Source organism: Toxotes jaculatrix, chromosome 14, assembly GCF_017976425.1.
Source record: "Toxotes jaculatrix isolate fToxJac2 chromosome 14, fToxJac2.pri, whole genome shotgun sequence".
Taxonomy (NCBI): Eukaryota; Metazoa; Chordata; class Actinopteri; family Toxotidae; genus Toxotes; species Toxotes jaculatrix.
The window spans coordinates 9,067,453-9,091,419 of NC_054407.1; the positions used below are offsets into that span (position 1 = coordinate 9,067,453).

The 23,967-nt window shown below is 41.1% G+C and overlaps 2 protein-coding genes across 4 annotated transcripts; both read right to left on the reverse strand.

Annotated features, from left to right (window-relative positions):
• Positions 1-1,344: 1,344 nt before the first annotated feature.
• LOC121192775 (Y+L amino acid transporter 2) lies at positions 1,345-7,682 on the reverse strand. Its single transcript, XM_041054650.1, has 10 exons — positions 7,521-7,682; positions 6,642-7,174; positions 5,867-5,992; positions 5,217-5,361; positions 3,841-3,964; positions 3,506-3,609; positions 3,318-3,414; positions 3,049-3,198; positions 2,463-2,646; positions 1,345-2,092 (listed from the first exon to the last, which is right to left on the reverse strand). Exons 2-10 carry the CDS (start codon positions 7,159-7,161, stop codon positions 1,998-2,000), a joined length of 1,545 nt encoding a protein of 514 aa, XP_040910584.1. The 5' UTR covers positions 7,162-7,174; positions 7,521-7,682; the 3' UTR covers positions 1,345-1,997.
• A 759-nt stretch (positions 7,683-8,441) lies between these two features.
• Positions 8,442-18,765, reverse strand: LOC121192774 (receptor-interacting serine/threonine-protein kinase 2-like). 3 transcript variants are annotated; one of them, XM_041054648.1, is made up of 11 exons: positions 18,165-18,765; positions 16,891-17,044; positions 16,166-16,321; positions 15,303-15,463; positions 14,644-14,693; positions 14,309-14,470; positions 13,677-13,762; positions 12,511-12,615; positions 12,180-12,282; positions 11,772-11,957; positions 8,442-11,505 (listed from the first exon to the last, which is right to left on the reverse strand). In XM_041054648.1, exons 1-11 carry the CDS (start codon positions 18,362-18,364, stop codon positions 11,120-11,122), a joined length of 1,749 nt encoding a protein of 582 aa, XP_040910582.1. In that variant the 5' UTR covers positions 18,365-18,765; the 3' UTR covers positions 8,442-11,119. The 3 variants fall into 3 exon arrangements, with proteins under 3 accessions (XP_040910582.1, XP_040910581.1, XP_040910583.1); XM_041054647.1 differs by having other exon boundaries at positions 8,442-11,508; XM_041054649.1 differs by lacking the exon at positions 18,165-18,765 and adding an exon at positions 17,540-17,704 and having other exon boundaries at positions 8,442-11,508.
• Positions 18,766-23,967: the final 5,202 nt, after the last annotated feature.

Genomic DNA, 23,967 nt, shown 5'->3' on the forward strand with positions numbered 1-23,967 from the left:
TTTGAGGCCAAAAAAAATTTGGACTTTTATTGCCCGAAAAAAACGCCATACTAAACTATGACGTTTCTAATGACAGTTTGAGGTCAAAAAAAATTTTGACTTTTTTTTCCCCGAAAAAAACGCCATACTATACTATGACGTTTTTTATGATATTTTGAGGACAAAAATTTTTTTGACTTTTATTGCCCGAAAAAAACGCCATACTATACTATGACGTTTTTTATGACATTTTGAGGTCAAAAAAATTTTTGACTTTTTTTGTCTGATTTTGACGCCTTACTATACTATGACGTTTTTTATGACATTTTGAGGTCAAAAAAAATTTTGACTTTTTTTGTCCGATTTTGACGCCTTACTATACTATGACGTTTTTTATGACTTTTTGAGGTAAAAAAAAAATTTGACTTTTTTTGTCCGATTTTGACGCCTTACTATACTATGACGTTTTTTATGACTTTTTGAGGTCAAAAAAAATTTGGACTTTTTTTGTCCGAAAAAAACGCCATACTATACTATGACGTTTTTTATGACATTTTGAGGCCAAAAATTTTTTTTTATTTTTTTTCCCCTTAACTTTATTTAATAAATTGTGCATAAACACAATGAACAGAACATATATGCCATGCGTACAATATTTCTAACATTTCAGATAAAATTCAGTTCCTTTACGATGTTAAAAGTCCTTGTTGCCTTTTGGTTCTCCATGTGTTCCAGAATGAGTCCATATTTATTCAGTTCAACCATGAATTGTACAAAAGAGGGTTTGGATCCAGACATTTGGATGAATATGATATTTCCCAAAAATGACAAGAATCTGTATAGCATGGTTAGTGATCCTCACTGCTGAAACCTACAGCTCTTGCCTATGTTACGTTCCACTCTGTGCCATCTGCGGCTGCAAGGACACGCTGCTGCGGTACACTGATACTGCATTTTATAGGGTAAAAAAAAAAACGTTCCGACCACCGGCCGGGAACAGACTGGTCGTTTGGGAAACCTCCCGAACTTCCCGATGGCCAGCCCGCCCCTGATGACAGATACTTTCTTTCAAGACCAACTACATGTGTAAATGTAAGAAAATTAGTCAAATTTCATGTCTCAAGCCTCTTGTTTCTAAAAATGTCTATCTTCAGTGTATTTGGTAGCACCAAGATATAATCTGTTCTGAGTGCACTAAGAGGTGAAGCGCTTTGAAACAGAGCTACTTTTTTTATGTACTGAAATGATGGGGAAGTTGTATTTATCATTCAGGTGCTGTAAATTCAATGTTTGTTTGCTTGCCTATAAATAAGAGTTGATATATAAATTACAATAAACACTGATTGATTATTGTGTGACAGTTAAAACAGGGACACACAAACCTTTAATGAGAAGCATATGTTTCAGTCCAACCAGCAACATCTACAGGTACAGTCGCAGCAGGTTAGCTATGATGCACTCATGTTACTGTCCTCTCCTGCAGGTGTGGCACACTGGCAGAAGTTGAACTGGAAAGGGTTAGGGTTAGGGAAAAATGACAAAACAGCTCCCTCTTGTGGAGAAACTGCAGTTTGCTAAAGGTGAATCAGCAAGTTTGTGAGTGAAGTTGCTCTGTTTTAAAGTTAAAGGTATTTTCATATATCAATGTGTTCAAAGTTTAAAAAAAAAATCTCTGATAAAAAGGAACATTAGATTTAATTCTATCCACATAATCATTCTTTGATCATCTTACAGCCTCACACAAGAAATGTGAGAATGAACTACACAGTTTTTCATAGTTTCAGTAAATCCTCATAGAAAATATTCCTTGACCCCTGCAGAAAAATTTGTCACAGTTACAGCAGAAAGCAACAGTTTGCAGTCTCTCAGTCTCTGCCTGCTCCTTCGAGGTGAGTCATTTGATATGTCAGGCCTTTTTTTAACTTGACCTGGCAAGAAGTAGCCCTCACAAATGTCCGTGCTGGGCCTTGTTTCTCAGTCAGAAAGCAGCTCAACAAACCACAGAGTTTATCTGCAGTTCACTGCGTTTTGGCAGCTGCTTGAGTCTCTGTCTCCATGTCGAATTCAGTCATGCAGCAGTAGAGCAGCGTCTGGGTGTTTCTGGTGGCAAAGGCTGGAGGAGGAAAAGAGGGAAGGTATGGGAGGGACGGGAAAAGACAGGATGTGAAAGGGTCAGTCACAGCTGACACTGATAATCCAAGATGATTAATGCTGTGTTTTGGAAGTGATTCAGAGTCATGTGGGACAAACTGTGTAAAGGATGAAGAAAGATTTTGTAATAGCTCTCAAATCTTAAAAAAAAAAAGTCAGTATCTCAGTGGGGAAGTGTCTTATTTTTGTCACTTCCTCTTCACATGTTTGAATTGGCTAACCAAACACAGGACGGTGTGTTCAACCGATAATCATACCATAAAATAAAGTCATAACCCACATTCTACTACTCTGAAATATTACATTTTCCATACAGGGAGTCCAAACCGTACCGTTTAATTTGCGTATGAATTTAGGCCTCTTCTCCTCTGGCAGGTAAATAGCCACATAATAGACCGGCACTCCTGAGAGCGCAATGCCAATTCCTATGAGAGAATTGATGGTGTCTCCGTACAGAGGGACGATGACTAAAAACAGGCTGCACAGACAGTAGATGAAGGGGAAGAACAGGGTCAGCTGTGGAGAGAGGAAGACACAACACTCAGTGAGTTTGCTAAACAGCTGCTTCATTCACTGAGTATCTGTGTGTCTACACATCAAATGTTCTCCTCAAACTCAGTTTCTTTGGTCACTGCAGCTGAATTGTACAATAGGGCCATCAAGCAAATTCAGTTTAAGAGGAACAAAATAACTGTTAACATAGCTACAAGTGATAAATATGAAGGTTTGAAATGATCAGTGGTGGAAGAAGTATTAACATAATTTATTTAAATAAAAGAAGCAATACCACACTGGGGAAAGTGCTCAGCTGCAAGTAAATGTTCTAAATTCAAAGCAGTTGACTAAATGCGTTTTTTTTCTACCACTGAAAATCACTGTCACACGACACATGTGTGTGTGTGTGTGTGTGTGCAGCACCTTGACAGGCCGGTGTCTGTCTGGCTGAGTGATGCGCAGGTAGATGAGGCCAGCCACAGACAGGCCCACATACAGCCAGTAACTGAAGCTAAAATAGTTGATGAGCTGGAACACGTCCTCCACACACAGAAAGATCAGGCCCATCAACCCCTGCAGCCACACAGCACAATGAAAAGTGAATATTTCTTGTACTTTGAAGTGTCACTTACATGTGTGCACCTGAGGGATCTGATGTATTTGTATTGAAGAGTAAGATAGATGTTCCTCACATTAAACAGCAGAGCAGGTATGGGAGTGTAGCGCTCCAGGTGGATCAGACTCAGACTGTTGGGGAGGTGGCCCTCTCTGGCTCCGACAAAAAACAACCTGCATGATCAATAAAGAGGTAAAATTACTTTCAAAATACTCGTCATGATATGGGCCTGAAATCAGGACGTGTTCAGTGGTTTGTGATTACCGTGAGGCAGCAATGATGGAAGCATTGAGTCCTCCGTAGCAGGACATGGCCACTGAAACAGGGATGATCCACTTGAACGGCCCCAGGACTGCATTCCCAAATGTCTGTGGGATTAGATTCACGTAGCTTATTGGACTCTGTGTCAACAAAGCCCATCCTCAGAGCATTATATATCATCCACAATGCACTGCAAGCTGCTTCCACTTTAACTTCTGCAGCCTTGTTTCCATCTGAGAGGGTAAAACATCTCAGGTCAAACATTTCTAAGAAGAACAGGACTATATTTAGCATCAGAGTGAATCGTCTCTGTTTGAAGATGACTGTTGGTGTCTTACCACAGCGACAGCGTCACTGGCCAGCAGAGACGGCATGTCCAGAACCACATAATACGCCACGTTGGTCAGCAAGTATATGACGGTCACTATAGGCATGGAAATGGCAATAGCCAGGGGCAGATTTCTACAGGGGCAGATGTTTCTCAAGTTACAATTCACACTTTACAGTCCATTTTTCTTTCTAGTTTAAAAATTTTACAGACAACTAGGGTCTCGTCAAACCATTAGATTATAATCCCAGATTTTATTTCTGTGCTTGTTGTCAAATTTATCTAAACACTACAATACTACAACGACATGACAAACAAAAAAAAAGCATGAAAATCAACAAGCAGGAGAATTGTATCTGGTTGTACTGCCAGAAAAATTCTTTCGTAAAAGTGATCTGAATTAACAGATTTTTTAAATCATTCATTATTGTTCATGTTGTTCACGTTTCTGTGTTTTTAGCTCTGTTTTTGGTCTCCACTAACTCCTGAGGGAAATATCTGGCTCTTTGTCTGCTACATGCTCCGTTACATTCAGGGCGGGCTAGGGTTGAAATTCAGCCCGGGAGCTTGGTTTGGAGAGGCCTTTTGCCCGATCGCACTACAGACGCAAGTGGAACTGTGATTTTAACATGAATACTTTATTTGCAAAATAGAGTGTACTAAAGTAAGCTACATATGCTCACACATACTATGCACATACTATGTTTACTTAAAAATTAAAACTACTGTGTGTGTGTGTGTGGCTTCTTTCTTGATTTACCCCTCTCGTCTTTCACGGAGGTGGAAACTATCAATACAGACCAAAAACAAAAAAATATACCAGGCTGTAAATATGTTTTTTTAGGCTGTAAAGTTGCCTATTTTAACATGGGGGTCAATGGTTAACTCACAGTAACTCATGCAGTTAAAACATACAGTCTTAAAGGTTAGATATTGTAAATGTGGAATCATTTTGTGTTATGTGTGAACAATTATAATTTGTGAACAATGACGAATACAGCCCATAAGGTGGCAGTAATGTTCTGACCAGAGTTACAATTGTCACAAACAAAATAAATAAATAAAATAAAAATAAAATAGATTACAGATTACTACATATTTGAGAGAATTTTTGTGTGAGGGAGATGTAACACTGTGCAATGCTGTGTGTTTGTTTTCTCAGTGTAATGATGCACAGTTGTTCAGTAAAAGGTTCAAACTTTAGACGGTCATTGTTTTTGTAGACGTTACAGCAAAGTTCCCACAGCACTGACGGAAATAAACTGTGAACACTGAGCTAAAAACAGGAAGTAAAAGAAAGTCTAAAGGATCAAATGTATCCATGTAGGCTCAAGTGAACATTTACATGTCTCTGTGTGTTTCTCTTAATATGTCTGTCTGCAGTACCTCTCTGGATTCTGAATCTCCTCAGTTACAAAGTTGAGCGTATCCCAGCCGGAGTAGGAGAACAGAGCTGAGTAAAGGGCCAAAGCTATGGCTCCAGGATCTGTAGAGGAGCCCTCAAATGGACTCTCAAAGCTCTTTGTTTCTCCTATACAAATAGAGAAGCCAGAGTTTAAAACACAACATTAATTTCCTCTGCTAAGGAGGTTGTGTTTTCACCTGTGTTTGTAAGTTGTCGGCGGGATTGAGAAAAAAAAATCCTGAACTGTTTTGCACCAAACTTGGTGGAAGTAGGGGGAACAAGCCAGGGAAGAACCCATTTAAGTTTGGAGCCAGGAATATATATATATATATTTTTTTATCTCTTTCCAAAATGTTGCAGCATTTTTTGACAGTAAAATTTTCTCTGGAAATAAAGTTTGGATATTAACATAAAATAAATCAGACATATTTATGGTGTTGAAATCTATGAGTTTGTACAGTTTGGTGCAGGTCCTGATAATAATGTGGATCTGGTAGAAGTAAATGGTTAATCTGCATTAAACACCGAGGTGGACTTTCTATGTTTTATGTCAATCATGTTGTGTTGTAAGACTACTTCCCTTTTTATTCGTAATTTCGAGACATTTTGCATTATTTTTATCTTCACTTACCAGTAGATAATTTCAGGATTCCTATGATGATGATGAGGAAGAGTGCCATGAGTTTGGCATAAGTGAAGATGTCCTGGACCAGAGTGCCCCACTTCACATAAGCACAGTTGATAAAGATGAGTATACCTGAACGAAATGAAATGAGAAATGAGGCAGTGAATGAACCTTCCTCTGCATGACGGTGGCAATAAAGATTTTAATTTATTCGAACAAGGCCAGAGGCAGCAGGAGCAACATGAACTTCAAAAGCTACAAAAGCCTGTTCTCAGTCCAGCAGCAGATCACTAGCCATCTCCTCTGCATCACATGGGCCTCATTCAGTATGTGGTCACAGAAACTGGAACTCACTTCTCGGTAGAGCGGTTCATGGCTCGTGGCAGTCCTGCTCTCTCACCTAAATACCGTTTCTGCTAACTACATTCTTGACAGCACAAAGCCTGGCTGTAAACCACAGTGGTATTTTTACAGGACTGGAGGTCCAACTACAGCTGGTGCCAGTCTCACATGGGGCTACTGAGTTTGGCATTTGAATGCTGCTCCACACTGTTACGTTTCCTGTGAGGCTTCAAAGTAAAAGCCACCCACTGTTTTCATCAGCTGAAAGCTTTTAATGTGAACTGGCAGCAGTAGAAAATGCTGGGTTTGTATCAGCAGTAACTGAATGCTGCTCTGATTCTGAGTTGGGAGAGAGAAGAGATGGAGAATAGATGGACTAAATGCTAAATTTAGCCCATCTATTCTCACACACTCATTCAGGCACAGGAGAGTTTCTTACAGAGGCAGGCTGCAGCAATGAGGCGGATAGCATTGTAGGGTGGCTGGCAGGTCGGGTAGAAGGCCTCCACCAGGTAGTTGGCGAAGGTCAGTGAAATCACAGCCTGGCTGGCCGGCTCGATCAGCAGGATGGACGTCCACAGGCGGATGAAAGCCAAGAAGCCGCCAAACGACTCCAGGATGTAGGCGTAGCTGGCTCCAGACTTTGTGATGGTGGTTCCAAGCTCGGCGTAACACAAAGCCCCAAACACTGAGAAGATGCCTCCGAGGGCCCAAATGAGCAACGACAGCCCATAAGAGGTGCTGTGCATGAGGACACCCTTTGGGGAGACAAAGATCCCAGAGCCAATCATGTTGCCCACAATGAGGCAGATTCCGTTGATGAGAGAGATTTCTCTCTTCATCTGCATTTTCTCTTCTTTCCCTCCATTTGGGGCCTTTAAGTCTTCATCAGACGGAGCCCGTGAACTTGGGCATATTGTGTGTGACATGACCGCCATCTTCTGCCTCAGATCCCCCATCAGTCCTACAGTGCTGATGGAGAGAAGATGAAGTAAGAATTGAAGGGAATTTTTCCAATTTAACAGTCAAAACACTAAGTTTGTTTCATTCCAAATAATTACGACACGATTCTTCTACTTTAAACTTCAGCTACACAACTCCAGGCTGAAACAGAAGAGCTGGACACCACCCCGTCAAAGTATAGTAAACAAGAAAAGGTCACATGTGCTCAAATCTCTAAGGATCACTGATAGAAATGTTTCTTCTTCATAGTCCACTCTTTATGCCTCCATACATTAATAAGAACTTCTTAACAGGTGCAATAAATTTTAAAATAAAAGGCAAATGTGTAAATAGAAGAAAAAGAAAGTGAATTTACCTTGTTTTTCTGGAAAATCTTAAGGCGTATTTGTCCTTCTGAACATGTAGAGTCTCTCTGATCAGTGCTGCTCCTCTGAACCAGGCAGTGAGACATTGGTGAGATCACATCTGAGAGGTAGCAACAGGACGGTCGATGTTGCAATCCCTATAGTCCGGCACAACGACGGTGGGTGTTTTTCCAGCACCAGGCGAGCCGCACTCTCGTGTTCCCTTCTGTGCTATTTTCAGAGAGAAGCAGACCTCATCCCTGCCCCCAGGGAGCCTTCAACAGAAAAGACAAGAGTTAACCAAGCTACTCCTGGGTCAACAGAAGATCGGTCAGCCAGTGGATTGTTTGAATTTTAATGCAGATTTTAAAATAAGATTTTACTGCGCTGTGATTGGTCCAACACCTGCTTCTCTATCGGTCTCTCAGACAGGTTACTATACACATTTAAAAGGCCCCCTTCTACATAGAAGCAAGACACACAGACTAAAACACATGCAAACTGACTCTGTGGTTCTTTGTACTAATTTTAATTCTCTTTGTGGTCATTTTGTGTTTCTTTGGGGTCACTTTGCATCTTCATGAAGTTTGTCTGTGGTCATCTTGCAGGTCATTTTGTGCCTCTTTGAGGTCGTTCTATGTCTTTGTGGTCGATTTGCATCTCTTAACGGTAGTTCTCATTTTGCTTTGTGTTCCTTTTGTGTCTCTTTGTAGCTGTTATGTGTCTCTTTCAGTGACATTTCGTCCAAGGTAGACCCATTCTGTATTCCATGGTTATACATAGACCCCCTTGGTTCCTGGCATTCCCGGTCAGCAGCCTTATATAGATGATAAGATTATATGAGCTGACTGTGCTAACCGACTAAATATTTTCCTTGGATTAATGTTACAGAAAAAGAAATCAAGAGGAAAAAAGATGAAAGCAGGCAGAAGTAGAAACAGAGTACCAATTTTAATTGAGTTTGATACAGTCTTTGAAAAATCCCAGTTTCTGTTCAAACTACAGCTACACATCAACTGAACTTTATGTAATACATAATATTACTGTTTGATAAACTGACACTGATAATGACATGGGCACTAAATTATGTCAAGGCAGGTCTATGGATACCAAACACAAAAAAAAAACTTTGCATTTAACAAGAGATCACATGAAAATATATATATAAAAAGATGAAACTATCATCTACAGTATAAAATATGTTACAACACATTTAGGCTATCAAATTTGTAACATTTTTACTCATCTTTGCTTGATATGTGTGTAAAAGGCTTTTGCGCGTTACTATAGTTGAGACCAAAAGCAGAATATGAGGCACAGTTATTAAAGACAAGGCAATACAAGTCCAACGTTATGGAAGTATATCGACCTTGTTGGCCTTCCTGTTGTCATTTAAATGACATTATATCATTGTGTAATATTTCTTGCAGCAGAGTCTCTCTAAGCGTGACCTGCTGTGGCTCATTTCCCTCTGTGGTTTTCAGAGCACGGTCATTATCGAACTGCAGTTCACTCTGGACTTAATGACAGGGAACTTGTGCATCCACACTATGAGCAACGAAGAAGAGCATTTTAGTAGAGAAATGGGAACAAACGTTCTGTGTTCTGTGATGAACTTATGGATATACAAGGCAGTAAATACCACAGGTACAATACTGTAATTTAAGCCCCCGTTTGAAAAAGTGAGAGCAGTGATGGAGACAGTAAGGCCCTTAATGAGAAACTTTACACATACACACCAGAGCTGAAACAATTAGTCAATCAACAGAAACTAAATTTGTAACCTGTCTGAAAATCAATTGATTGAAGTTATTTAAAAAAAAAAACAAAACAAAAATCACTGATTGCAGCCTCTAAAATTAAAACATTTGCTTTGTTTTCTTAGTCAGACGAATCTAAAAATCTGAAGATGTCACTTTGGACTCTGGGAAACTGTGAACTGTTGCTTTCTGACAGAAAATAATCATTAGTTGCAGCTGTATTACCCACGCACACGCCAACACAACTACACAGATGAGTGAGGGAGGACTGAAAGTAACAACTGCGTCATTAAATAGAAACCATTTGTTTCTCAACCACAGAGTATTTTGGCACAAAGCATATATATTATTTCTTAGACATAGGAATGAAGTGGCAGTAAACTCTGCGGCTGACAAACAGGTTTTAAGATAAACTGGTGCTACTGTTTTAATGTGAGTGTGTGTATTGTCTACAGATTTATGCCTTGCTGAATGTCTAGAAGAAACAGACGGAAAAATATTTTAACGTGTGTTACTGTCATTTTGAGCGGATTAGGCAGCACAGATATTGTGGAACTATTTGCGCAAGTAAAGCAGAGTGACAGCTTGGACTGTGTCATATACTGCTACAAGAAAAACAGGTTTGATTTTCTTGGTTCACGTATTGCTCTAGTCTCAGCTCGGAAGGATCAGAAGCGCTCAGCTCAGAGTGCACGGAAGAACTGTAACTCTTGAAGTATCCAGATGAGTCTGAAGTGGACATTATTAAGAATACTGAGAGGTGAGGCCACTGCTGAGAAGACCAAGAGAAATCAGAGGTTCAGATCGCTTTGGTCCACTTGTGATCTAGATACAGACGAGCGGGCACGCACATATCCCTCTCTTTGTGGGTGTTATATTACAATCTCAACTTCCTCTTTACTCCACGTTTCAGCAACTCTCCTTAGCTCAGCAGTAAAAAGAGGGTGAGGACAAAATGGCCAGACAGGGACAAAAAGTTTCCAGTCACATGGCCGCAGTCTACTAAAATCATAACTGATTCCAACATGACATCTGAGCTACGTGGAACTGTAACCGTTCAAGAACACGTAGTAAGATATTATTACGTATTAAGTATTTCTTGCACAACACTTGACTATGCATTTTCTCACTGATTTATTATTGGTTATGTGCTTCAAGCAAAGACACACACTCTTAGCTCCTCTGAGGGGCCACATAGTCCCTCTCTTAACTCAGAAGGTAAACATTCTCAGAAAAGTGAACCCATTACTACATGATACTTTGAGATAAGATTGCTATAATAGGAATAAACCTTATTTTTGCTGCAGGTTTTCCAGCATGTTAACAGTCCTCCTGTCACTTACTCAGATCAACTGAGTGTATTGAGGATGTTTGCACTCTACAAATAAGGCTTCACACACTTCTACACACGCACACACGCATAAAAATACTAGGCTACATAATTAATGGTAACTGATTTTTGAAGACCAAAAAAGCCTAACATGGCAGAAGGATTGAAACTCTGCAATACATCCACACAGTAGGAAAAGACTATAAATAAAACACTTCATTAAATCCAGAACGTTGTTAAATAAAAATCACTGATTCAGTCAAAATCTTTTGATTCTGATAATACAGAATCTGATCCATCTCTAACTGATGAGAGGATAATAACTTTCAAAACAGTAGCTTAACTTTGTACCTGTGACTCGTTTTCCTCAACCAGCTGTCCCTCAGTCTTTTCGAGGGAAAGTCCGACAGGAAACACGGTGAGCATCTCGATGACAGCGGGTTCAGTAAGAGCAAACTGTAGTGTAAAGTTGGCACAGTCTGTTACCTGGATTGTGTCCAGTGCTTGGCCGTGACTGCTGCTACATGTTCCTGGGGATATTGTAGGACATGGACAGCGGTGGTGCGCTGGGGACGAGGGCTGTGGTAGGTGAGGTGATTTCAGCCGGGTACGGCTGCAGGCCCATCTGCTTGTTGTCATGCAGCTTGCGCACGACAATGCGGCAGAAGTCTTCGTTGTGTCTGTTACAGTTGTCCAGGAGCTGGCGGACCTTAGCAGTGCGCGTGGGCTGGTTCACCACGAGTTCGTAATCCTCTTGCATCAGCATGGAGCGGGCCAGCAGGGCGTCCAAGCTCTGGTTCAAACAGGCCTCTGTCATCTGGGAGACGATCTCCTCGCGCCGTGTTGCGATCCACTGGGTGATGGGGCCTTGTGAGGGTGGGGGGTGCTGCAGTGGAGGACAGTAATCTGCTGCAGGGGGGAGGAGACAGAGGTGTGATTCAAATTTTGGGGTAAAGTATGGTAAAACATTTCACTTGTAGGAGAAGTAGAATTACAATGGTAGGCAGACTGTAAAAGTATATGCACATATATACATCAAGCAACTTCCAGATCTTGCCAAAACAGATCTGGGCCACGTGACACCCCCCCCCCCCCCCCCCCCCACACCACCACCACAAAGACCAAGAAACAGGACGGACTACACATCCACATTATACTTTAACTGCTTGTACCTTGCTGCAGAAGCTGTGGCTTGAGGGTGAGGTTGTCCAGTCGAGTCTCACACTCGGAAACCGGCACATTATTCAAATCATTCATGGGCCTAGCGCTCTGGTAGCCATTAAGATTGTTGACTGCAGATTCCTTCAGAGACTCCGGAGGCTCCAGCGTATTAGCTATGAATGATGATGGAGGGCTGCCTAAATGAGAAACAGCAATAGAAGAGGTGAGATGTACCCAGGTGGAAAACCAAACTTCTATTGTTTATAGATTTTATATATAAAGTTCTTGTCTGTGTCAATGAAAAACCATGGCCTTAAATGTTGTACATTAATAGAGATACTCATCAATAAATGCTTCACCTCACAGCAGCACTCACTGAATGATACCAAGACATAAAATACCAGTCTCGCTGTCATTACCTTTAGACGGTGCAGCATTACTGCTGGTGAGGGCGCCTGGTAGAGATATGTCTGTGTCCTGGGAGGAACAAGAGCCAGAGCCTGAGCCTGAGGGGCAGCTCTCCTGGACCAGCACAGACAGTGATGTTTAATTTACACATACATTCAGTCAGAAACACATAATAATGTCTAAACAAAGTTTAAACGTTGAAGTTCCTCCCCAAGTACCACTGCTTGATTTTAAACTTTTATTTTGATATTTCCACAGATATGTCAGTTAAAGACCTCTGTTGAACAGCTGATTGCATGTACTCCTCCAAGCTTTAATTGGCCAGGGTGAGTGGTTACTGACCGGCCAGGGGCTGGGCCTGCTCTTAAGAGCGTTCAGGGTTTTCTCTTCACTACTCTTCTCACAAGATGGCTGAGCTGAACAGCAGCCTGATCGCCCCGGCCTCGACTGTGGAGAGAGGAAGAGGAGGTGGATGACAAAAAAGAAAAGGGGAACAAGTCACAACGAGATGACACACTTACACCAGACAATAACAACATATAATTTATTAATATTTTCCAGCACAAATAAAAACTTGTTTCCACTAGTAATTACTCTACTTATGACTTACAAGTCTGTTGTTAAAAATAAAAAAAATTCTCTAAATAGCAACTGTTTTTCCTGTTACTTTCAAACAAATAACCACAGTTACGTAAAAGGATATCTCATTTAAACTTTCTCACTCAGGTGCATGTACGGGCACACACACACACCAAAACTAAAATGAGGAAGGATATGTTAAAGGGAAATTATGGGGTAAAAATTTTGACCCGTCATCCTGTCTAAGTCACATTACCATTCAAACTGTCCCAGATTACACACAGTGCGATGTTTAGGTTCCCTTCTTTGTGCCACATCAGATATCCAGCATTAGTTGATGTTTGTATGTGCCCCTGAACAGGGAGATTCCTTTACCAATCTACACAGTCACACTAGTATTACCCAACACCACTGTTCTTTTTCAATAATCAGTAACCAGGGAAAACCCCCTGAGAACGTGTGTGTTTTGTCCCCTGTAGTAAACTTCTGCTTCACACTCAGAGTTACAGACATTTGCAGCCTGGACCTTCCTTGTACACTGACAGTTCCCTTACAGGTGGCTATTAAATAAATTATTCAGTAATAGGAAACACGGATTACTGGGGGTAATTTCCTGCCCAAATCAAAATGATAACCTTCTTTGAATAATGCCTATTTTTCTAACAGCTACAGTAGGTTACCAGAACCTCAGTCAAATGTGGGCAAACTAAAGGCTCTCTCTACCTACCATATCATCATCTCCACCACAGTAAATCAGAACTGACAGCCTAGGGGTCTAGTGTGGCAGCCATGAACAGCAATGCCTCTAGTTTGAGTCTGGCCAGTGACCTTTGTTGCATGTCGTTCCCCAATTCTCTCTCCACTTGTTTTCTGTTTCTAGACTGTCAGCTTTGTACTAAAAGAATAAAATACAACAGTCTGTGGCTGACCTTTGACCTCTTGATCTGCAGCACAGCCTCCAAGAATTCAATTTCATCAAACTTTCGCACCATGGGCTCCAGCTCCATCAAACACTCTGAAATGGCAGTAAAACACAACACACACTGTTACTGTATATCGCACTTTGAAACACACAGAGAGGTCAGAAACCTGCCAATGTTCATTGGTGACTGTGACGTCTTTTATACACATTTGGTCTTTTGTTTATACAACTTTCATGCGCACGTGAAAGAAAGCTGTATTGTCATCATCAAAACAATTACAAGTTAATTAATCTGCCGCATGTTCTGATTCTAAAGAAAGTGGGTTTGATTATTTCAGTGCTGGTCATAAAAAGGAGCTGGCTGAAAATGAGCCATGGACTGAAAAATGAGCATGTGCACTTTGAACCAAAGCTGGTGGAACAATTCACAGTGTTTCAGTGAAGACAGAGAAAATGTCAATAACGTAACAGGAAGCTGAGACTTAGTCACGGGTTCGTCAGGGTGAAATTTAGCTTTAGAAGGATTTGCCTGTTACTCAACATGAGCAGCTGTCATCCCAAGAGCACGGTCTTTAGAGTAGGTGGGATTTGTAATCTTCTACCAGAAATGAGTTCCTGCAGCTATTTGTGTGAGCTTACGGAGGAAAGAGGGCCGTTCATCAGGATTGGCGGTCCAGCCGCAGGTCATTAAACTGATGAGGGTTCCTCTGCTGGGGATGTCAGCCGGCAAACTGTCCAGGTTTGTGTCAGGACGCATACCACGCAGCACGCTGAACATGATCTGCATGGGGTTTGTCACCTCTGACCACACACACACACACACACACACACACACAGAGATTAGTTTAGTCTGGTAACACCATGACAACTCACTCACAAAGCTCACAAACCAAATTAGACAGTGACAAAAGAACTTGGATATATATTTTAAAAAATAAGCACAAACAGAAGTGCGATTTAATAAATAGTTTTACCTTCAAATGGTATCTGCCTGGACAGCACCTCCCACATAATAATGGCATAGCTGTAATGTAAAAGCAGAGACGGACACAGTTTAGAAAACTTAGGGTTGCATCATCTTTTGCACTGGTATTCCCCTTCAGAGCTGAGAGACTTTACAATAAGGTAACCAGAGAGGCTGCTTTGAGGAAGAGCGATGACTGATTGACCAAAGGCTTATGAGACCAGAGAAATTCACACTCAGCCACAAAGGAGAAAGGATTTTTTAATATACTTTTTTAAAAACTTCTTTTGTAATAGTCACTCTCTCTGACAGAGTCCTGAAATCAGGCCATTACTTATGATCGACAGATTTAGTCTTTGGAACAGTGTTCAGTTTTGGTATGCCGACAACCCAGCCCACATTGTGTCACCTTGCCTGGCAAGAAAACCTCATTTCCCCGCAGTGCTGACTGTGTCTGACAAATATTTACTTTATCACTGATTACAACAGTGAAATAAAAGTTATAGTTCACCCATTCACAAATTCTGACCGATAGTTTGAACGTCACGTACATGAAATAGATCTTGATTTAACTAATGATATCAAAGTCAAACCCAGATTAAGGGAGAATGTACTTGTTATTATTGTTCAGTTTATTGCCCAAGCCTATTTTGGGATTTGTTGCCTCACCTGTACATATCATGTTTCACATCAGCACGACGGCTCTTGGTTGATGGTTCGTACTTCTCAGGGGGCATGTAGATCACTGTGCCCCCCATCTCTGTGGGTTTGGAGCCTGAGCCTTTACTGACGGACAGCTGCCGCCACTTTGAAAGGCCAAAGTCTGCGATCTGGATGGAACAACAGCAGAACGTTTGAAAATTTGAAGATTCTAGACATAAATTTAACATTATTTTTCTTTGATCCTTTTTTCATTGTATTGAAAGGGTTAGACACTTTAAGGAGGCTCCAAAAACATTAGCTATGTTTTTAATTTGATCAAAAAAGTAAAAAATGCCAGTTATAATTTCCACCAGTTCAAATCTCTGGGATAGTTCACTATCATGCATGATGTAAAAAGCAGCAAATGCTCATATCTGAGTGTCCAAAAACACAGAATCTTTTTTTTTAAATTTTGCTTGACTCAAATGATGATCAAAATAATCTGTTAATCGACTAATCAATTATTGGAATAACTCATTTTAGGGATCATCATTCTCATGATTGATTTGGTATAGGTTTTGACGCCGCACAGCCTTCCAGACATAATCCGGGGGAGCTGGAGATCAAACTGCCAACCCAGGTAACATTGGCCAACCTGCTCAAACACCTGAGTCATGGCCTCCTTAACTGACTCTGCTCTAGTAATATAGTTTTAAAAAAATCTAAAAGAAATTCCAAAAACTGTTTGAGTTCAGGAATTCAGGAATTGTAGAACTCAATACAGAAAATGTATTTTTTAAAAAACAGAAGAGACCGATCAAGTTCCACGTACATGGTGCATGTCACACATAGAGATCATACCTGTACCACATTCTCACTGACATACACACCTTAACATGAAATTCGCCATCCAGCAGTATGTTCTGCGTCTTCAGGTCGTGATGTAAGAGGGGTGGGTTCATGTTGTGAAGGAAGTTAACCCCAAGTGCGATTTCATACAGAATCCTCAGTCGCAAAGGCCAGGCAAGAACAGGGTACATGTCCTTCTGTAGGAAGAGACAATAGACAAGGTATAAAATACATATATATATAAAAGTATCAATAAAACACAGAGCACAGAGAGAAGGTGTGTTAAACTGAGCAAAGTGATGCAAGAGCACAAAATGAAGGGAGAAAAAAATTTACTACTCTAGGACAAGCGGGAATTTCCCCAAATTGTATTGGTCTGCTCGCCCTGCTTCCCTTCCCCTGCTTGTTTCAAAGCTTCATTGCATACTATGACTACTTCCAAGTTTCACTTTTACATGGCGTCTCACAGGCAAGGAAGATATGCCATGAGTGGTGCATAAAAGAGAGAGAGAGAGAGACTTGTCTTTCTCTTTCTGAAAACAAAAGTGATAAAACAAGGTCTGTTCTCAATGTTCAGCATGTGAGTGTAACATTTGACTGAATACAAAACAAAAATGTTCAACACTGAAAGTGAGATCAAACCACTTTTTGTTTCAGATTAGTTGCATATTAGTTCTGCCTTTCTGGGTGAAAGAGGAAGCCAGTGTAGATTCCTTATGCATATCTACTCTCAGCTTCATGGTGTTACGTGCTGACATGTAGCTACCTCGTGGAGCAACAGGTCCAGGGAGCCATTGCTCATAAACTCTGTGACTATGCAGAAGAACTCTGGCTCATTGCAGATGCCAAAGATCTGGATGATGTAGTTGAACCTGGCTTTGTGCAGCACCTCTGCCTCCTTCAGCAGACAGTTCCTCTCTCTGAAACACAACCAGTGAAACAGAGTCCGCCTTTACTCTCAGACAGTGTGATAAAAATAACACAAACAGTGATGACACTTGTGGTGCTGTGTACACAGATGTATGGGTGGTTGAGATCATTGTCTTGATAATAATCTGGATGTTTTAAGATACTGCTGTATATCATGATATGGCAAATGTGTGCTAGCAATGACCTGAATCCCACTGTTATGTATAACACGAGGCTAAATTCTTCATATGTATCAACCGAAACACTTTAATTTTGTTAGTATGTGTAGGCTGCTATGATTCATACATTTAGATTTTAGAAATATGTAGAATAATCATTTTAATGAATCATCTCATCACACTATGACCCTGTTGGAATTCAGTAAATGATAATAGAGTTATTGACCATCCATAAATGTCATCATATCTCTACACAGCTTGGGAGAATAATCGGTCAGTGTATTCTAATTTTTTCTAAAGAATCCGTTTTAAAGTTTTCAATCTTACCAAGTTACTTTTGAGCTGTATCTACAGGAGGGCAGACTTTTAGATGTAATCTAGAAACAGACTGCAGCTGGTCAAAAGTGAAAGCCATGAAACAGCCATAAGGGTTAGCATAATAGATCAGAGTCAACACATCAGTTAATATTTACTTATTGATGAAACATTGGCATTAGCAGATTTACTAGCCAGTAAGTAAAATGAAATAATGGTACAGAAATGTCAAAGTACCTGTCTCCATTACATAGTGTGCCCATAAGAAACGCGACAAGTTGATTTTTACGAAACATCTCTTTCATTAAATGGCTGAGTTACAGTGTAACAGTGCACAGTGTAACAAAATTTTAGTGATTGTTATCAAACGCTGCAGACACATCTGATTCAAACGTACCTGCGAGCCTGACGTTTAATTAAAACTAACGTCAGTTCAAGTAGTCTTGCTCCTCTGATTTACAACTTACGCAGTCGTTTGTGACTGTGTGACAGTGGATCCTGACTATTCTGTATAATTTTAAAAGGAACAGTACAATGTAAGTGTGTGTTTGAGCTCATATCTTTATATTTGTAGAGGTTAAATTTCCTTTCCGACAGTGTGCATGGCCTAAGTTGCTACATGGGGTGGTCAAGGTACCTTTCTCCAACAGGAGAGTCGATCTTCAGGCACTTGATGGCCACAGTGGTCCTCCAGTCGGAGTGCTGCGCCTTAAACACGGTGCCGAACCCTCCTCTGCTCAGGTAGTACAGGTCTGTCAGCTTCTGGTAGGGGATCACCGGTAAGGTGCTGGTCAGACTGCCCAAGTTCACACAGCCCGTAGCCGCGTTGGGCTCCATGGCAGTTTGTGAATCTTTTACAGGAAGCCTCTGGGGATTTATCAGCCACTAGGTCAGCCACTGAAAGCAGAACTGCCTCTTTAGGTAAGCGCAATAAGGAAGAGCTCTCCCATCAACACGCCTGCCATAATGTCGCTGAGCACTAGCAGGCGGCTAAGCTAATGTTAATGTGGCGGAGGAAGAGGACGGTTGATAGAAAAAGAGAGCAACCGTTTGCGGACGGAAAGCGCCGTGCACCCAACGACCAGAGCTGAATATACACGCTTTCGCGTTCCCGTTTTTTTTAAATGATACTCTGGCGGGGCTTCCTTTAACCAGCTGTCAGAGTCTGCGCCAAAGGGCGACAACAACAACAGAGAACCGCTGTGCCCCGCTGTCATTTAAGGCAGGTGGTTTGAGGGGTTTGTTGTTGCTAATGACGACACGCTTCCGGGTTTTTGCCAGATGTGTTCACGGTCCCATTGTTTTAACAGGATCAGCCAGTCGACCTGAATTTTATTTTATTGTGGGGCTGGTTTTCCAAACATCCCTCTGACCACACTCATTATAAATTCAAAGAGGAACTATAGATGGAAATGCAAGTCCACATATGATGAGGGGAAGTTTATGAGTAATGTACATCATTTTTCTTTTAAAAATAGGCTTTAAATACACAGTTAGTTTCAGTTTGGCTTGGACAGAGACACACCTCCTTACAGCCTGAACGCAACTGTTGATGTCGGGGTTTAAACATGCTGGAATTTCCCAGGCGTGGGGATTTCCTCCAAGCAAGTTGTCGATGGTGAGGTGTGAATAGTACATATCAAAATTAAAAAGTTGTAAAGTTATGTTCCATCACGAGCCTCCAGAACATCTTCAGTGCTCCATGTCATGAATTCTTCAAGTGTATCGCACTCTACTGGAGAGGTGTACTTTGTTCTCCCAAGGATATTCCCTCATTGAGTGCTAAAATCCCTAAAGGCCCACTAGAAACCTTCTGAAGGACTCCTCTGATCTCTTAAAGGACCACTAAAACCTCCAAGACTCCTAGAAGCTTCTAAAAGCCCTCTGCAGGCTTCTCAGTGCCAACTAAATCTTCCAAAGCTCCACATAAAACCTTCTCAATGACCATTAGAACCACCAAAAGACCCCTAGAAATTCCTAGAGGACCTCAGGAACCTCCTCACTGACCACTGGAAACTTCTTAATGACTACTACAACAATCCACAGAACCTCCTATTAATGACTTAAAACTTCTAAACAATCCAAAGAACAGCCTAAAGGACCTCTTGAACCTTCCCACTGACCATTAAAACATCCTAAACGATCCTAAACGTTATTGAGGAGAACCTCCTCAATAACCATTAGAACCTTGTAAAGAACACTAAAGTCTTCTTTAGATTCTGTAAATAACATACTGACATGGTGAAGCAAAATCCATCATAAAGCATGTTTGTAAGCTTCGAGCCAGGTACTTACTCTGTTATCAACTCATTGTTATCTTATGTACACTACATAAAAATTGCATTACTGTGAATATTGCTGCTCTATATGGTTCCAAAAAATCCAATTTAATATATTTCCAATTATGGCATTATTACTAGACAATATTGTTCACTTGCTTTGTGTTTCATTGTGATGCTCTGTCATTTTGTTATTTTCGCTTTATCTAAACAGAAAGTCACAGTGAAACATGACATGATGTGTTTGCTTTGTCCTCTTGTAATCTGAAACCCCACTGTGAAGCGGAGGGTGTCACCAGATCACTCACCACCTTATTAACACAAGTGCCTTGTTGTGTTTTTGATGATCCAGCAAGACTATCAAAACCGATCCCCTGCCTGTCTCAGGCAAGGTACACCACTTGGATCAAAGAAACATCATCAAAAACCTTACCAGGATCAGTACAGATGACTGTTGCCTTTGTTCCAGTCCCATTCCCAGTGGACTGGCTCCGGTTATCTGTGATCAACAACTGTGATCCCTTACCTGGGTAGTCCAGGTAGTCCCTGGGTGAGAGTTTATGCACCCTTGGATGCTGCAAATGGGACCCTAGATGATTCCTAGAGTAGACCAATAGGAGGTGTGGATGGGTCATCCACACTGCTGGACAGTGAAGGGAGCTTCGCGGAAAGCTGGGTGGAGATCCCATCACCCCAACACTGCTGGGCTTGAAGATCCTGGAGGGGCAGGTTAAGGTCATGGTAGGTATTTAAAGAAGAAATCTGCTATTCCTGCTGAAAGCAAGCCACAGCTGATCATAGTAAATTAAAGAAAAAGAAGGAACTGATGGGTTTCCAAAATGATGAAACATCCCTATGTTGTATTTTTACTTAAAAACCTTTTCAGATCTTCTTTTAAGATGGACCGTAGTATGGTGATGAATGGATTTGCAGTATGTGAAAAAAACAAAAAAAAACAAAAACAAAATACATGGGCATGACAATGTGCAGTAGTCTTTCATATTTGGCTTTGGGGCAGGGGTGGGCAAACCGTTCCACAAAGGGCCGTGTGGCTGCAGGTTTTTGTTCCAACCAATGAAGAGCACACAGTTTGACCAATCAACTGTCTGAAGACTGAGATCAGTTGATTAAATGAGTCAAGTCTGGTGTGCTGCTGCTTGGTTGGAGCAAAAACCTGCAGCCACACCGGCCCTTTGTGGAACAGTTTGCCCACCCCTGCTTTGGGGAGACATCAAGTTATTCAAAGACAAAAGGCTCAGGACTCAAGTCAGGAGTCACTGGTGTGAAAGTCAAATTGCAAATCATCAGAGAACAATTCTGTGAGGTTCCTGATCAAACGGGTGTAGTTTCATTGAACAATGTGTGTATATTTGTATTCTTGCTTTTGCAATTATTTTTTTTCAACAAGAGTAAACACACGCGCATGCGCGCACACACACACACACACACACACACACACACACACACACACACACACACACACACACACACACACACACACACACACACACACACACACAGCTCTCCTCTAAAAACATCTCAGGCCATTTTCAAGGAGCACTGTGCTCAGGGAGGTTTAGAAAAATCACCTTGAGAATAGTGAGAACAGAACATCAAGTTCCCAGTGTCCCTCTCATTCAGGCGCAGTGGCTCTATGTTTGGAAACTGCTGTGCAGTGCCACCCTCTGGCCATTGTCTTTACCTTCAAAACCCTTCAAAGACATCTCAATACAAATATCAGAACTTTTTTTTTTCTGAAGTCTTGTGTATGTTCAGTAATCAGTGATCAGTAATTTCACACACACTCTACAAGGAAAACAACAACCTGAGAACAAGAGAACCTGACCATACACATAAAGCACAAAGTCAGTAGGTGTGAAAGTATTTCACTTATCCCCACTGATAATGTCCAAAAGTGTCAGAATCCTAAGACTTATAAAAAACTGAACAAAAACAGTCTTCTTACAGATTACCCCACAGGCTTCCCTCCAGGGTTTCAGATGAACATACTCTATACTAAAAACTGGACTCTTCACCAGTCCTGAATATTTTTTAAAATTGACATAAAGAGACAACTTCTTAATCTACTTTTAATTTGTCTAAGACAACCAGGCAAGTGTGCAGACTGCACTGGCAAAGTTTTCAAAATGTTTTCTGACCCGTGATGTGTAAATATTTTTTCACAGTACAGATGTGAAACTAGATGTAGCGGTTTATGTTGGAGAACTTTCTGAAACCAGAAAGAAAAAAAAAACTGTACTTGTTGTGGGACTTAAAGCTTGGACTGTTGCTCACCATCTGTTTTGGTTTCTGGCCACATGCATGAAAGATTCATCTCTGTCAGCTCAGATGTTGTTGTTGTTGTTTTTTGGGAAAGAATACTTTGTCAAAGTCCAGTACAACATCCATAATAAGCAAACATCTGCATGCAAACCTCTAAGGTTTCACCATTAAGGGCGATAAGTGCCTCCATTGTGGTACTTATGCACACTTGGTCATGGAGGTGATGTTATTGAGCCCAGTTTGCAAGATCAGATTAACCCAGGGAGAGGCCCCAGCAGCAAAATTGAGCTGCGGGCCCCTCTTGACCCCCTTGTTCCACAGACACACATTGCAATATTTGTGTGTATCCTATTGCCTTAGATTATTAGATTATGTAGGGTGCACACAGCAGACAACATATGGCATAAGCCCCATAAGTGAACACATATTGCCATTCTGGAATAACTGATTCAACATAAAGGCTGAAATAATAAAGGCACTGAATTAGATTTCGACACAAAGCCACACAGGGCCTCATGATGCTAGCAAATGTTTTAAAGTGATAGTGAGTGAGAAAGGAAAACGTTTTAGAGACAAGTTGTAAATATACAGCTGTGAAGACACTGTAAGTCAGTATCCTGAGCCTGTTTTTGACATTTCTGTGGAGAGTGGGAATCATACTGTTTATGGTTGTTTTGTTTTGTTTTGTTTTGTTTTGTTTTCTTTTCTTTTCTTTTCTTTTCTTTTCCTTTTTTGTTTCACCAGTAAAAGTCCTTGTAACTGTCTATTATAACATTGTGTAACAGATTATTTTAAATGTCTGTTCTAAGTCTAAGTCATGGTCAGTGTCTGTCTTTTTAAAACCAGAATACAACTGGATCCCCTCTGTCTGATACTGACTTGTACATAATTTAGTCCATGGTTATTAGGAAGACAGTTTCCAGTGACTCCAAAGGGAACCATGCAGACATTCTAATGTATGTGATGTTGAGCCAAAAAGTATAAATATTTTTAAAGGTTTGCCTATCAGGAAACTCACATCCACCCAAGACTTTCCAGATGCCAAAATTTTCCCCCAAAGCTTTAAATGAAGCTAATTTACTACACATTCGAGAGCTGTTTGTAAGGAAAATGGTGCAGGAGGAGATTTTGCGGTTGTCAAATGGAAAGACATCTATTTGGGTGCAGGCAAGCTGAGCCATACCAGGCTACATTACTGAGCAGAGTGAGGATTTATGGTGAGAATTTATAGTGGGCCTATATTTGCAATCTTGTGCTATTTGTGTTTCCAATATTGTACCACTAATCTCATTTTCCCCATAGGAACTGTTACTTTTCCTGTAATATTTTATGTAAGGCTGTAACTCTTGACACTGACCACATGACTTGACATATGATTTTTGTTCCATTTTTTGGCCCCCTGTCATACTCCACCCGCCCACTAGATGTCCCTGGACTTTATTCCTGTTTCCAGATCCACCTGCTCACCTGTTTATCATTTCAAATCAGTGGAACTATGCACACACCTGTTCCTCATTTCCCTCATCTGCTCCCTGGTATTTACAGCAGCCCTTTCCCCCATAGTCCCTTGCCAGATTGTCTTCTAATGTCTCTTTGTGTTTCCTTTGTGCTACTAACTCTGTGAACTCCCACTCTTGCTGCCTGCATGTAGCTACTTTTTGTCTGCGCCAAGCCACTTGCCTCCCAAATACCTGTTTTCCCAGTCTGCTTCTCCTGCTGCTGTGCCTGCCTGTCTGTAAAGCTGGTCCTCATCACTTTATCTACTGAAGTTCCTTCATTGCACCAGCCTGCCTGGATGTCTGTGCTTGGGTCCTCCCTGTCTGTGCTCCTATCACCAGCCGTGACATGTCATTAGAACATTTTCTCAATAAAAACTAG